Source organism: Gobio gobio (genome assembly GCF_949357685.1).
Source record: "Gobio gobio genome assembly, chromosome: 23".
Lineage (NCBI taxonomy): Eukaryota > Metazoa > Chordata > Actinopteri > Cypriniformes > Gobionidae > Gobio > Gobio gobio.
The window spans coordinates 32557612-32574249 of NC_137119.1; the positions used below are offsets into that span (position 1 = coordinate 32557612).

Here is a 16638-nt window from a genome sequence, read left to right on the forward strand (position 1 = left end):
CCTTGTGTGTGATATTTTTTGCTTGTTTGTTTGTTGTTGACTTGCATGATGATGGTAAGCTGAAGTGATTTTTCGTCACCCTGAAGGCTGTTTAGAATATTTTTTTTACATGAATTACTCTATTCAGTAGTCCATGCAGTCACCTTCAATTTTCTTTTATGCAGACAAGCAGCATTTAGGTTTTCAAATCAGAGACTTGACCTTCCGGTCTGAACTAAGGACTGGACACTTTGAGGTTAAATGGTCAGTGACAGAAAGTTTATCTTCTTTCTCCATCACTGATTTAGATGTGCAGGTGTGAATCAGAGACAAGTCATGGGAATAATATCCACATGCTAATTTCACACATGCAATAAAACATTTGAATCAAGAATTCATTCACTCTAAATAATGCTGGGTTGTTTCAACCCAAATATGGGTCAAATATGGACAAAACCAACCATTGGGTTAAAAATGTAATGTAACCCAATTGCTGGGTTTGTCCGTACTTGACCCAAATTTGGGTTGAAACAACCCGCATTATTTAGTGTGTTGTTTTGTCATCAATTTAGTTTGAGGACAACTAATTGAAAGGACATACAACCTTCTTCCATTTCTGAAATGCAGTTATGCAAAAAAAATCTGTAGACAAATGACTTGACAATAGCAGTGGTCTAATCAACCTGATGTTATAACCACACACACACACACACACACACACACACACACACACACACACACACGCGCATATAGCCTACATATAGCCTAAACAGAGCAACACATAGCCTATATATGTGAGTGATTTAGTACTATCACAATAGTGATGATATTCTGATAATATTACTATTGTAATGATTTACGTTTAATAGGCTATGTGTAGTCCATTTTTTTTCAAGTCGCACCTACGACCATACGCCACATGTTGAATATAATCCCACCTTCCCAAGGCATCTCAACTGTCACGTCCACCTCAGAGAAATAAGGCTTCACCAAAACCTAACACTAAGCCGGAAAAGTGTTTCCCCGCCGTCGCATTTGTTTGCTGAGTTGTTTGACTCGCTGAAGTGCCATTTGTGCCTTCGATTAGACCTCCATTCTCCCGGAGCCGAGGACAGGAGTGGTCGCTTCTGAGTTCAGCTCCGCACCTGCGCGTCTCCAAGATGTCCCGATTGAAAGCCGTCAAATATCGGTGTGCAACATGAGATCTCACCGCACTGTTTGGATTGAAGCTTTTGAGTGAAGGTGAGATCAATGAGGAGTTTTTATCTCAATGCATGCATGGGTAATGGGTGCGTCTCGCCCAAACTTTTGATGAGCGTTAGGTGGTGTTATATATGGGAATATCAGGGCTTGTCGGTGTTCTTAAAACACCATTTAAATGTAACACGCTAATATAATACGAGTCTAATTGTCTACGAAAATGCTTTTTTTCTAAATGGATGGTTTTATTCTGCTTTGCCTGCAGTGCGTAAAATCTACCACGCGCTTTTGCGCACTTGTGTCTCATTTTGTGTATGGCTATAGTGGACCTTGCTTGTGTGAAACTCTTTTTTTTTTGTAAGTTGCTAAATTGCTGTTACCATTCTTTAGATATAAGCCATAGGTTGTAAAGAAAAGCACAACCAATTAGTGTGTAGGATGTCACGCACTGGCAATCATCTAGTTTAGTGGTTCTCCATAAAGGGCTTTCTGACAGCAACTACATAAATGAGCAGAGCTTGAACCCATTGCCTTTTTATGAGATGAATGATTACTAGCTGTTTCTTTTTATCTATAGTCCTCAATGCTCAGTGACCAGTTGACTTGCAACAGTAGTGTATGGAGTATTTTACACACTTTATAAGTTTTAAATGTCATTAGTTAATTGCAAATTGATAGGGTGCTTGAACTTAGCTACTGGCGGAAATTAAGTTGTTGCTTTGAGAGAGAAAAAAAGGCCACTGGCTTTTTACAGCAGTTTGGAGATTGGGACATCATACTGAAAATAATTATATTTTGCAATGCATCGTAGTTCCTTTATCTTCTCCAAATAGTACAAACTTAGCTTTATTGTCTTAATAACTAGGCTAATTAATTTGATTCCTTTTTGGACTTTATTTCTACTTTGCAGACGTTACCCCTGCCTCTTTAACTAAAATACACAACATTTCCAAATCGTTCTCCACTCAGTATAGCCATATGAGTGATTTTTCGTCACATTTATTTCTTGCCTGTCTTAGTTAAAGCAAATTCGTTCATTTGACCCTTTGATTTTTTTTTTTTACTTTTATTTAAAATGTTCAACTTTTCTCTGTAAAGTGAATAGGCTAATGATGTATGAGTAAATTAATTCTATATTAGCCTATATTAGGCCTATTAGTTATATATTAACTAAGTCATTTAATTGAACAATTAATATATTTTAAAAAAGACTATGTGTGAAATTCTGCATCAGTTTTTTTTTTTTTTTTAAATAGAAAAGGTGTCAGTATCATATTTTTGATGAATCTATATTTACTGTGGGCTACTCAATCACCATAAATAGAAGCTCTGGCATAATGTCTTAAATGCTACCTTTAGGACCCTGTGGATGGCATATCCTACTTAGTATTTACAGTGAAGAGATCCTCACATCAGACAAAAATATATAACTATGTGCCACCCATCTCCCTCGCCATTTGTTCGAATAAAACATGGACACTGTTTTCTGTCCCGTTTGTGTCTTTTCTGAAGTCCCATCTGAGTTTTAAACTGCTGTGAGAGAGAGGGAGAGGATGAGCAGAAAACACTGAGGGCTGAGTGGATGTGTTAAAGCAGAGTGTGTGTGGAGTGTCCAAGTGCGTAATCTTCCCCAGCCATCATTTCCCGCCGAACACTCGCGGTATATGCGCGTAAGGGAATGCGCGTGAGGATATTCTCGGCGCGCGCGGGTCTAATTGGTGCGATTCGTGTCTCGTTCACGATTAAAACGTCGAGGAGATAGTGAAAATATCACAAAAAGAACAGTTTTTCGTTATCCCCTCAAACAAGAAGGGAATCTCTCTCTTTTTTTGGGATATAGGGCGGTTAAAAAAAGCCGCAGGAGGAACGGACACTTGGCTATTCAAAGTTTAGTGAGGACGGTGATTGTCATGACGCTCACAACAGAAAACACGACGAAGAAGGAGATATTGTGGGATTTATGAGTTTATATTGTTTGGGAAACACGCAGAGGTTGAATTTATGCTCATTTTGTTGGCACTGAAAACATTTCCTTTGAAGTTTACCTCAGAAATTGATGCTCCACTAACGTCTCGCGCTAGAAAGATGTGGCACGCGACTTAAGGGAAGATTGACGTGCCGCGAGACACCTTTCAGTCGCTGTGTGTTTAGTCAGCCCGTTTAGATAGGGTGGAGGTGGGGGGAGATTCCGTTTTCCCCCGAACTCATCACATTAAGATTAACAAGCCGTCTTTAAGAGGATCCTCTATGGTCTTTCATGAACTTGTTGAACACCCAGAGCCCTCCGCGGGACGCTTCATATCTAGAGTGAACCTCGATGACGTGAGTACTCCCCTTCCTTTTTAAGTTTAGGTTGGTTTTTGTGCGATACGTTAGTTAATAGTTTACTTATGGGATCTAGTAATGTGTGTTCGCGGCAGCTTTAACTTTCCACAGCCTTTATTCAAATTCACTCGGAATAGTTTTTGGTTTATTGTCTACTTTAACCGGATACCCTCTTACAAGCTGTACTGTAACCTTGAAAGCTTTATATTTGTGATATACAAGTAAATGTATGCGAACCGAATATGATTTCAGGACCTTGAACAGCGGACTTTCCATTGAGAGAATGCGAATGGAAGCGCCCCCTTGCGGCCTAAATGCGTTTTATTGACTATGTTTAGGTTGCTTTTACACACGGTTAACTCTTACCTGCTATGCCCTAATTTGTGTTAATTCGTCAAACTAGACCACTTTGTTGAATAGTAAACTTGATCAAAGTCTCTAAAGAAATAATTTACACAGTACTTTTTCGATAGTGGTTAGCAAATTCTGCTGGAGTGCGACTAGTATAATGTCCATTTCTGGTTTATTTTACATGTACTGTATATCTAAACATCACACTGAATTAATCATTATAAACGTCAGTTTTTATTGGTGTTTCCCTCTTTACCAATCCATGTTTGTTCGGTTTTTTATGTTAGTTTCAGTGAACTAGATTTGTTCTGAAGTAGTTGAAATGGAATACTTCACATAATTTGACTGATGTGACATTTAAACAGCATTTTTGTAAACTTGTTATGCATGCGTGCTGCATTTACAGCCTTTATACATTCATTTACATTAAAAACTAAAGTGTTATTGCTATATATATGATAGATAGATGACTAGGTAGATTGTGACATAACACATAATTGATTTTTAAAATAATAGTGCATGTTGTCATTACTATCTACTTTCATTCAGCCTCCATTTAAGTGAAAAGGCATAGGGTAGAGGTTGCGTTTAAGTCATGCTTTGTCGCTAAATATTTGTATGGTGAGTGGGGGAATTGTATCAATCACCATCATCATCATCATCATCATCATCAGACGTTTATGACATATCTCAGATTTAGCAGTATCGCTCATGTACGTATACGGAATGAAGAAATAACAGCACTTGAGCTGTGAGCTTTAGTTCAGTGCAAAATTATTCCCAACATCCCAATATAATGATTTCAAGCTTCGTTCTCCAGTGGGATATTTTGAGCAGTCTGACATATCGTGCCGAAAACTGAATGCCACAGCAGCCTTTTAGGAAAAGTATATTTAATAATGCATAACATGTTCCGATGTCGCAGCAAAGTGTCTGCCTGGCAGTGGAGGGTGATGTTTTGAGCGGAGGGGGGATTTTAGGGGAGAAGGTCTGTGACAACACAAGCCTTATAGGGGCTTTTGTGCGCGGAGATGGAGAAACAAACCCCTGAAGCTAAGCTGCACAACACAAATGGCATTGCAAGAGTCGAGAGTCGCCCTGTCAAGCGTCCTGCGCCTTCACACATGAACAGAAAGTGACAGAACATGCCGAGGAGAGCGAAAGAAAAAGAGAAAATGAAGAGCAAGAGTGGGAGAAGTCAAGCCAGGTTTAGCAGCTGTGCTAAGGGAGATCCCTTTCTTCCGAGGCCAGGGACCTGTCTGCTGCAGACAATCAGATTGCATTATGGGATAGGACGTCTGCCAGGTCCAGTGGCTCTCGTGAAGTGTAGACAAACCTGTGCTTTGATTTTGCCTTCTACTGACAGGCTGAGTCACATGCGGCCATCATCATGCCTTCTGCTTGCGATTGCCACACATTACGATGAAAGAAATATCTCGCACCTGAATATTCGAGGAGGTGACATGGCGGAGTGGATGGTTGTGCCGTGGTTAAGTCTGGATTAGAGTAGAGATCATCAGACTCTGTGGGTGTACGTGTTGGGCTGTCATGTTTAGGGAAAACATACTCACTCCCTGCTGCACCGAATGTTTATTTATGAGACCTGTCATATTGGCAGGCTGTTTATGGCAGAAGCACTGATCCCGTGCAGACGGGCGCAGAAATCCCGAGAGCGCAGATCTCATCGAGCGCTGCACCTCCCTCTCTATCACAGGCTGAGACATGAATGGCAGAGAGAGAAAAGTGGCGGCAAGAGAAAAGGATTTTGGGATGGAAGATGGAGGCTGCCTAATAGAATTTGATGTATAATGAAATTAAAAGCAGACATGAATGTGTTCTGGCAAGACTAGTTTAGCAGGCCGTAGTTTATGAGCACCTCTGAGGTTTAGACATGCAGGCATGCTTCAATAGCCCAGGGAACAAGATCGAAGTGAACACCGAGAAAAGGAGGGGTGTGCTTCACGGCATTACATGGATGAGGAAATCTGAGCCTCTAGTTCTAGTCCTGTCAAGGTCATATGAAATCTGTGAATGATTTATTGGTTTAAATATAATAATAACATGTGGCTTACTGGTGAAACACTCATTCTTAAATACACATTCACCTGCGTAAAGGGATGCGTGTTTGTCATGTGGCTTTTGTTTTTTTTGACTGCACAGAGGTCTTGTCTACCTGTGTGTGTGTGTGTGTGTGTTAATTTATATAGGCGATATAAAGATATATTTTATTTAGCTATTTTTTTAAAGGTCTTTCAAGCCTTGTTGAAAGTTTGGCTAAAGTTTTTTTGCTTTTTTTTACTGTAGACAAAGCAAAAATGCAGACCATTTTTTTTTGCCAACGGAGTGAAGGAAGAAAAAAAAGGGAAGCAATTCAGTGACAAAAGTCTGCATATTTTTAAATAAATAAACCGTAAAGAAATGTGTCTGAAAAAATGTCTGAAAATGACAGTGGAATGCTACATGCACTTAGACTATTTCAAGGTTTGCTAAATAATATGCAATTATTTTATCAACATAAGTGTCACATTCATCCTGTTGGAGCAGCTAAAATCACCAGTAATGTTTAATATTTCTTGCAAAACAACTTTTTCAAATTATAAAATCACTTCTATATTGAATATTGCAATATACTACTATATTGTTGCTGAAATTTTAGCTTCTTTCATTCATTTCACTGGCTGAAAAATCATCCCCCTGCCCCAATCCCCATAAAAATTCACATGTATCTATGGTCACCAGGATTGCCCCCCCCCCCCCCCCATGCTAAACCAGGCCCCCAGCAGATGACGAATATGTCTGCCCTATAATGGTGGGATAAAACGATGAGATTGTTTGTGAATCTCCCCACCAGGGTCCCATGTTAAATACGATAGATGCTAGATGAGGTGACCTGCCTCAAATCACCCCGCTCTGTGTCATAATGCATCCTGCTCTCAGCGCCAGCCACATCACCGGAGGCAGCGCGGAATAATTAAGAGGACTCGTATATGGATCATGGAAAGTGATAACAAGCGGGCTTGTGTGATCTTTAATGTGCCCTAGACACTTATCCTCCCTGTATCTCTAATGGCTCATTACACTGTCCTCTTTTCCTCCCTCGTCTTTCTCCCGCCGTGCCTCGTTCCTGCACGTTTGGATTTTGTGCCTGTCGAGAGCTGCATGCCAGAATGTATTTTTTCCTACATTTTTTGCTCCCCGTCCCCAACATTACAGCTGTTAAAAAGTCTGTCCCACCTACTCTTTCTCACTCTTTGCTGTCTGCTTCTCTCCCCCACTGTCTCCTCGCTCTGTCCTTATTAAATCGGGAGAAATCTAATCACGCCCTCCATCCATAGTTCTGGATAATGGTCATTGTGATGGATGTGATGAGTTTTAATAAGACATGCCCATACTTTAACGGAGCATTTCCAATTCTGTTTGTATTCATTTTGATTAATCCATAGGTTAAATGATGCTCTTTTATTCAGTTATGTTTTTTTTTCTTTTTTCCTCCCTAATGCATATTGGAAGGCATGGTTTTGGTCTGGCTTTCAGAAAAGCTAATCTGTGCTTTTCAAGGTGTAAGTAGATCTCTGATCCCAAAATATTTGTGCAAGTTCAGTTATGATGAACTCTTTGATCCAATGGCACCAAACACCCTTTTATTTAGGCAGCTTTGGTCAACAGTCAGATTGTGTTGTGATTTCATGCTCCATGTTTTTCTAATTGGAGATTAGGCTTTATTACCGACGCCCCACTCAACTCTCTGTTCTGTGATTTTACAGAGACAGCGATTGTGCAAATGATCCGTTCTGCACTAGAATGAGCACGAGCTCTGCTCTGGTGAGAAAAGAGCCCCTGTCTGAGGGTGGTCCACTGCGAGACTGCGCTGTGATCTGACTCACCGCCCCCAACTCGTTTGGGGCTCACAAGGTTAATTGATCACTGTGGGACTGGTGACGGGATGAGTGTGGGGTCAGCATCTGTATTGACTGGACAGACTGATTAACAAGCACTAAAATGCTCCTGGCCCCTGCTTTTAGAACGTTTGGTAAGTCGTCGTCAATTATCCCCCTGCCAGCCTCCATCAGGGGGAACTGGCAACCTTTGCTCTCTTTTCATTTTGTAGCTGTGCTGTGCAGAAACCGCGCTTTTGCGAAACGCACACGGGCGACTCTAACTGCTCCGTATTGATTGCTCTTAGCAAGGGTTCCGAACTGATTGAATCTAACAAACATTTCATATTGGGGGAATGGTTACACACTGCGTGACAGGTATATTGATTGTCTGAAAAATGGACAGTGAGCACATTTACATGCGCATACAACAAAACACTGATAACTAAGGGATTAGATGCAAATCAATAAATAATACATATATTTTTTTCATCAGCACACATATTCTGATTAAATAACTTTCTATGTTTATATATGCTAAGCAAAATCGTATAACAAAATATCTAGGCATCTATTTGGCTGTTTAAATTACCTTAAATTTGGTTAGCTTATTAATCGTAATCAAGATTGTGCATGCATGTAAACATATGCAATGTAATGTAGTACAGTGTTGGGAAGTAGCAGTGGGTTTCAGAACAAAGTACACTCATGATTCGTGTCTCAGAGCAGCTCCATTCACAGTAGGGATGCACCAAATCCAGGATTGGGGTTCGGATTCGGTTGAATATTGGGCTTTTTGACGAGGTTCGGTTTCTGCCAAACCTTAGAATTTTTTTCCACCGACCCTAAGCTTGCACTACGCGCGCTACGCTGGTCAACGTAATGATGCCGCCGTTGATTATGGGAATGTGTTTACTAGGTGGACCGTTCGAATCCAGTCGGCTGTGAGAAAGTGAAAATAGAACTCGTGAAAAAATAGTACTCGCAGTACTTTCAGTCAAAAGAAGGGTATTCAAGTCGAGCTACATGTTCAATTTGCTATGCCGATTTGTCTCGTGGTGGCAAGGACCCTAAACAATAGTCGCTGTTAAAACATTTGCGTATGAAACATCCGAAAGAATATGAATTGAGCATGAGGGAATCTACAGACAGCAGCCAAAAGGCAGCAACTTCAGGTACGGCAAAGGAATGACAGTCATCCTGGAATAATGTTGCATATTCCTAATTAAAATTAAATGAAATTAAAAATACACTGCTCTGCTGTGGACGTTGTTTACTTCATTAATGTGTTTACTGTGATAATGGACTGAGGATAGGAGTAGGATTCGGTATTCGGTTTCGGCAGAATGTTAACCAGTGGATTCGGTATTCAGCCGAACCCCAAAAATCTGGTTTCGGTGCATCCCTAATTCACAGTAAATGCAGCATGTGCTGTGAGGTTAACATGCATTTTTGACTACTCCTTTTAGCCTACATAAAACATTCTTCATTAACAATTATTCAGTTATTTGTAATGTTGTAAACAACAACAACAAATCAAATCAAAGTAGTTTCAATGTAGCTTGCTGGATCTCATGCTAGATCTCATGCAACTAACCGTTGGCATGGCTCATTTTTTTGCTTTGTTTTTCATCCTTCTAGTATTTTGGTTTTATTTCAGTACATTGTTTTACTGTTCTAAAGCACTACAGATAAAAGCTGAATTTTTCTGGAAGTTCCACTACTTGTTGCAGCGTTGTATTTTCAGACTTAACTTTCAAAGGCCCCACACATGCCTGGGAGAATAAGACACTGAATGATTCTGGATGAATAGAGAACTTTGATGAAATATATTCGATGAAATCATTACAGTAGGATCATGAATGAAGATGACAAGAAGATGAGGCAATGTGGGACCATAACCATCCATCTCCACGCTTCTCCGCTAAAAGCTAAATAGTGTACTTTTGTAAAGTTAGAAAGGTACAACTCCCTTGCTGTTGTAAAAATCTTTGGTTCAAACTAATAGGGCTATTTTCATGTTCAGATCAACCCTGCTTCTTCAGCTATTTGAGCAAACAGTCAGTCAAGAATGCATTGGATTCTTCAGGTCCTGGTTTCTATTTGCAATGCATGCTGTTAAATATTTAGATGTTGAGCTTCTTTTCATAATGTCAGGGGAAAGCATTTAATGTTGTGCGATAGAGGTGTTATACATTTGTATCTCCCTAAACAAGCAGTTTACATGCCCCATTTAGGCCCTCCGAAGTGACTTCAGCTTGCTGTTGAGCAGAAGACAACATGTGTTTCTATAGTAACTTTTGTCAGACTAACCTCGTGAGTTTGCCTCCTTTTCACAATTTCATCAATTCCCATACAAAAGGCATCCAAGCAATCAGCAGCTTTGCACTTAGTCTCTGAATTCTGACCTGAACCCTCTACATCCTGTATTTTCATGTAGTGTCACATGTAGCTGTTGGACTATACTCAGTATTATAAGTATAGGCATGGAGGAAGAGAATAGGCCTGCATGGGATTATGACTAATGACGGGAGTGGATGCAAAGCTCTGAAGATCACGTTTTCTTTGATGGCCTTTTAGATATCTGATATTTCTCTGTGATGCACACCAGACACCTGACTGGCACCACCTCAGAGGAGTCAGAGCGCTAATTTCCTCTTGCTGTCAAACTCTATCCCCTAACTGATATTCACCATCACCTCTCTCATTTTTCTTTGCAGAGTGCAGATGCCAAGCTGCAATAGAGGATGATTGACAGAAGGCAAAGCTGAGACGGCTGTCAGTCAACATCTAGCCAGAGAGTCGATTCATCAGAGTGTCAGAAGCCTTGCTCTCCCTCCAACCCTAACCGATCATTTCGTCTTCTCTGCCTCCACTTCTCTTATCTCTGCTGGCACCCCGACCCTGCCTGCCATCCTGCCCCTTCCCAGTGGACACAATAAAGACCAGAGGTGGAGATTGAAGCGTCAGACTTGACGACCTTACAGTGACTGGCATGCTGCTGCAGTTCTTCTGGCCTACGCTCAGCAAAAGTTGGATTATTTTCTAAACCAGATCTAGACCTTTCTCTCCATCCCCTCTCTCTCTCATGCGTCTTTGAGAGGAGGGAGCAGACGGATACTTTACATCACATTGAAGAGTCTATTAGAGGGGCGGCCCGAATAAAGGAAGCAGCCATGCGTTTCCCGCTGCTCTTGACACTGCAGGCATTATGGCTGACTGTGTGTCAGGCCACGCAACACTATCCCACAACCTGGGGACACTATGACTTGTGCAAGTCACATGGCTACACGGACGAAGGCCCGACCTGGTATTACATGGCCTGTCAGCCCGAAGCCGCGGACATGACCAAGTACCTAAAAGTCACTCTTGACCCACCCAACATCACCTGTGGAGACCCACCAGAGACCTACTGCACCCTGGTGAGTGAATGAATCATGATTTCACCTACAGTTTATTTACTACTTATTGTGGCTTCATCTCATTTTATTTCACTTATTTATGTGCTTCACATTTGATATGCATGGTGCCACATGCCGACTGTAATGGAAGTTAAATCGGTTTGAGGATGTGGAATGGATCTGCGTATTCTACAACCATTAGGAACTGAGATGCTCAAAAGTCTTTAGAACTGCTAATAAGAAGTACTGCAGCTGAAATCTCAGTTAACGTCAAATTTGTGTCAATGCTGGTGTCCACTTCCTGTGCCGGGTCATTGACTGTTTCGACTTATATGGTTAATTATCGAGTTTCAGCTTCGGTGGAAGCCTTCATTAGGTGTTTGTGAACAAAATGCTGTCTGTCATTAGCATTGGAAATGAGAATAAGAAAATAATTAGAGATAGGAGAGGAGAGAGACGGCTGAAAGAGGCACTTACAAAATCTGGCTTTCTTTGAGGAGGTGAGCTGTATGCCTTTTAATGGACAGGACTAAGTGTTTAATTAGAAAAATATCATTTTTATATTTACTCATGGTTCTTTGTAACCCACAGCTGGCCGGCACTATTAGAAATGAGTTAATTATTATCAGATTTACTTGAGCTAGTGTCTGCATGTGTGCGTGTGTTTTCAAAGACTCTTTTTAGTTTTACTACAGGTTCAGAGAGAGCGAGCGAGAGGCTGTTTACAGTATTTAAGAGGTGAAAATAACGAGTGGAGTGGGACAGTCCAATGAGAGTCTGCTGAGTGACAGAGGACCTAATATCTGGCGTGCAGGGAATGAAAAGTGAATTATTCAGTATGTTTTGTCGCTAATGTGTTTTATTCATAGGATACATTATTCAGAGCCATATCTGGGAGGCACTTTTGAAAATGCTGACTCCCTCTGATAGATTCCCAAGGTTAGAGCAAGGGCTGTTATCCATTTTGGAGGGTCACTGTCACAATATAGCTCCGCTCTTTGGTTTCCCAAGGGCCCAGAGTAAAAAAAATTGACACAAAATTTCACCCTAGTACACCAGTCAGTTATTATTGCAATAACAGATAACTGACAAACAGCATGCACTGTGGCCATACCTGCCTTCATTCCTGGCCTCGGTATTACTCTCTACTTATAACATGTCTGTGGTGTTTATAATAGAAATATAGTTCCTAGTTGCGACAAACCTAATTTTACAGTTGAGTACACTCATAGGTCATGTTTACATAAAATATTATTGTAAAACTTGGCCATCATGTTGTCAAGCAACATAAATTGCTATTGTCCAGCCTTGAAACCCACTCGGTTTTCTGCCAGTGCATCGAGACAGATCAATTTCTGAGCTGTTAGCCATAAATTGGCAGCAGACATTACATAGATATACTGATTATGCCAATAACAGTTTTTATGATGTCTGTAATCATTCTTTTATTTCCGGCTATTGCCATTAGTGTTCTTTATACAAGAGCTCAATCCTCTGTAATTGATTTCTACTCAGGCTGGCCATGGGCTTCTCTCTCTTCCTCTCTGAGGCTGCTGGGCTGATTAGACCCGTAACAGCCATCAGAGGCAGACAGCAAACCCGCTGCGGGCTGGAGAGAACCAAGCACTGGAGAGACCGCTGCTTTACCCTGAAATCTGAAGTGCAGGAAGCCGGACAGATCCATTTGTGAAAAGCTTTTATACTGCCATGGGTGATGACCTTCTCTATGGCAAAAACTTGACCCTCTGTGGCCTACACCACATAACAACGCCTCTTCAGCCGATCTTTAAGCTGAAGACTGTGCTGTAGAGAGTGCTATTTGTCTCTGAATGGTTTGTGCCTTTGTCGTCCAAAGTTGGGGAATTAATGGCAAACACTTCTACATAACACTTGCACATCATGCCAAGTCAGTTGAAGACATCTACTTTTTCACCCTTTGTGCACTCACTAGTGTGGTGGTAGATGGCCCCTCTTCTCTATTTACACCAAAACACACCGTACTGCTCACAATCTCTATGTATCATTCTCTGTCTCAACATCTGAAATTTTAAAGGAAATCTCTCCTTCTTGGTCCCTTGAGCATATCAAAAAAGTTGCCCTTGTGTTTAGCCTCTGGTAATTCTCTCATATTACACTTCTGCTCTGGTCTCTGCGCTGGCTTCCAGTAATTTCTAGAATTTAGAGCTGCACGATTCTAGATAAATTGAGAATCACAATTTTTTTGTGTGTAAAATGGAGATTGTGATTCTCTAATGATTCTGAAGGCGGAAAAAAGCATTATACTTTTACTTATACTTTTTATTTTTATACTTTTTTTAAAACTAAATAAAATAGCTTGCAAACTAGAGTTTCTGACAAAATGTTCATTGCTTTAGGCTGTTTAAATATATATATATATATATATATATATATATATATATATATATATATATATATATATATATATATATATATATATATATATATATATATATATATATATATATAAAATTACGATTAAACAATTTGAATGGAGTCAACAGCCCCTTTCACACACAGTCTTTAATGGTAAATGACCAGGGCTGGATTTCCCGAAACCTTCTTAACACTACGTCGTTCTTAAGTTATACCTTTAGAGTCTTCATAGCGCGACAAGAGACAACGTTATCGGGAAATGCAGCCCAGTAAGAGATCATGTGTGAACAGGACCTTTTTAAAATACAGGTAAATCAGTTCCGGCAATTTACCAGTAAAGGAAGTTGTAACATTACCAGTAGCTAAATTATCGTTAATGTGCGCTGTGTGAACGCAGAATGAAGATTACTGGTATAATCACGTATGAAATCAGAACGGGCTGACGTAAGACGTCTGCTTTGGGTCAATCATAAGTTCTTATGGAGATGACGTGTTTACGGAAAGCTTTTGAATAGCTTTTCTATTTAAATATGCACAAAATTATCAACTTTGTCCCTTGCGCCACGTCTCGCAGGTTTTTCAACGTGTCGCGTTTGAGACCCAAGCATCAGTATTACGTGTATCTCGTGTTTTTTTAAGTGCAAACGCGCGTTCTGTCTGATCAACCGTTATGCCTGTCACTCAGACGTCGAAATATGTTGTCAAATTGAACAGATAGTGAAACTAAAATGCTTTATACCCATGAGGGTGAATGAAGACAACAGCGCCGCATTTAAAGATAACTTCCAATGACTGACATCACATAATTTACCAGGGTTTTGGTGCTCATGTGTGAACGGGCTCTCACCGGTAAAAAGCCAGAACGCCGTTGCTTGTGTGAACAGCATATTTGTGTATTTACCGGTAAAGTCATTCTGGTATATTTCCGGCAATTTACCGGTGTGAAATGGGCTAATGTCTCATTCATTAAGACTGAATCAGCATTTGTGAATAAATCGTTAAAATTAATAATTCAATGGCGTTTTAAACACGCCACCTCCTGGTGTAATGATAAGCAATACAATAAATACAAATGTCAAAATACTCGACATTTTTTAAAAGATGTTGATCCCCTGTAATTTAAATGTTTGTTTAAATGTTTGTAACATATACATAACGATAATGTGTGCTTGAAAAAAAAGAAATAAAGCTGCTTCATACTGTACATTTACTGTACATGCCAGCTGCTCTCTCTCTGGATCAGCGGCAACGCGACACAGATTTGAATGCTGCAGTGTGATGATCGTACTTTAAAAGCACGATGTGAAACAGGTGTAATAGACATATAGCGGAATCGTTGTCTTTAAGAAAAAGATTGCATGGGTGTTTGAATTGAGATCGCAATCTTTTAGTGATTAACCGTGCAGCTCTACTAGAACAAATTTAAGACAGGCCTAAAACGCTGCTTTGGTCTGTGCCGCCTCTACCTTTAGACTTTAATCAAACGGCTGGTCACTGCTATCAGCCATTTCTGTCACCTGGCTTCTCAATTTCTCCATGTTCACACTCATTATGGTCTGAATTTTTTTTTCTCACACTTGCCCCTCGGTATTGGATTGGATTTAGCTTTCAGTTCGGCCAGTTTTTGTAATAAAATAAAATAAAAAAAAGGCTTACATTTGTAAGATTGACCTCATGCATCTCACAAAAAGATTACTGAAGTGAAATTAGTTTTAATACAGTTAGAAATGATACAATTCAAATGGCTTGTTTGATGTGGCATGACACTAATTCAGAGAGATGCCCTCACTAATCCCACAGCCGTAGAAGACCTTTCCTTTCATCATGTGATATTATGCATCTTAAAAAGAAGAACTGAATGACAAAGAGCTGTTTCTAATAAGGAAAATTGAACAATTACACAGTTGCAGAAAGAAAACTAGATTGTGGTTTAAAAATCACAATGGTTTTTATCTGAAGATTGTCCCATTGCAGCATTACTCAAGCTTTCATTATTCTATAAAGTGACAGCGCTTTATTTTTGTTTTGATATATAATTCTGACCTTTTCCTGCATATTTCTGCGTGATATTACAGAACTCAGGAAGTGATGGAAGACATTTTGGTTCATCAGCCTTCTCTCAGAGCGGTGCCATTCCTCAAGTGGCTTAGCATTGACATTTCAGTGAGATTTGAGTGTGCTGTCAGCTACAATATGCCTCCTCTCATATTTAAATGTGCATCTCGATGAAAGCCGAGGGGAAAAGGCTCCTGCCAATACAGTGTTGTCTCAGACAAATGGTGACATTCGACTTTAATCAAATAGTTTATTCATGCCGAATTCATGCTGAGAGATTGCACAAAACCAGCCACAAAGCAGCTTTTCAAAAGTGCTGACTTTCATGAATGGACTGAGGCAAATATTTGCATTTTAACACTATCGAAAAACTAATTACTTTTCCATAGAGCTGTTAAACATCTGAGGAGTTATATTTATATATTTATTTGTTTTCTTTTTAGCCGAGTCGTAGAGCTGATAGAAATCAAAGGCTACTGTAGCAACTAACTAAAGTGGCTGCTCTGTATCAGAGCCTATAGGTGATGATACACAGGCAACTTTTTTAAGCAATGTTGCCGAGCGGTGTTTCCCAAAAAGTTGTCCGTGTATCATCACCTAAACACACTAAAAATAAACAAATCAGCGTTAGTACAACCCTCTAGAACAAAGGTATAAGACTTAGAGCATGTCTGAAATTTCAAATTCTCAGAGAGAATTCTTCGACAGTTCATCTCTTTGAAAGTCTAGCGGAAACATTTTTCATATTCTTGATTTTAGACTTTTGTTTTGGTTTAGGAGTTTGCTCGCTTCTATCACTACCTATCACATGTGTTAAATCACAGCACCCTATCCACATCTGTACATTGTCAGCTGTTTGGTGGCTTGGCATCATGAATGAAAACAGCTTGGTTCAAATAGTGCTGAAGGGTCACTTAGGTGCCCCGAGTGAGGGGCAGCGGGCAGGGCATTTAACCTCTGCTTGCTCCGGCAGCTTTGCAGAATGACTGTGTGCCTGTGTGTTTTGACCCATCCCTTTGCCTATTGCAGAAAAGAGAAGTCCATAAAAATTCTAGGGT

The 16638-nt window shown here is 40.1% G+C and overlaps 1 protein-coding gene across 5 annotated transcripts in view; it reads left to right on the forward strand.

Moving 5' to 3' along the window:
* Positions 1-954: 954 nt before the first annotated feature.
* The window catches only part of ntng1a (netrin g1a), a 108635-nt gene continuing 92951 nt past the window's right edge, over positions 955-16638 (forward strand). For 2 of the 5 annotated variants that reach the window (XM_079806066.1, XM_079806064.1), the window contains exons 1-2: positions 955-1221; positions 10451-11152. In XM_079806066.1, coding sequence (XP_079662192.1) covers positions 10907-11152 — 246 coding nt within the window. In that variant the 5' untranslated portion in view covers positions 955-1221; positions 10451-10906. Of the gene's footprint in view, positions 1222-2821; positions 3502-10450; positions 11153-16638 lie in introns of those variants that run through there. The other 3 variants (XM_079806067.1, XM_079806063.1, XM_079806065.1) reach the window with 3 other exon arrangements.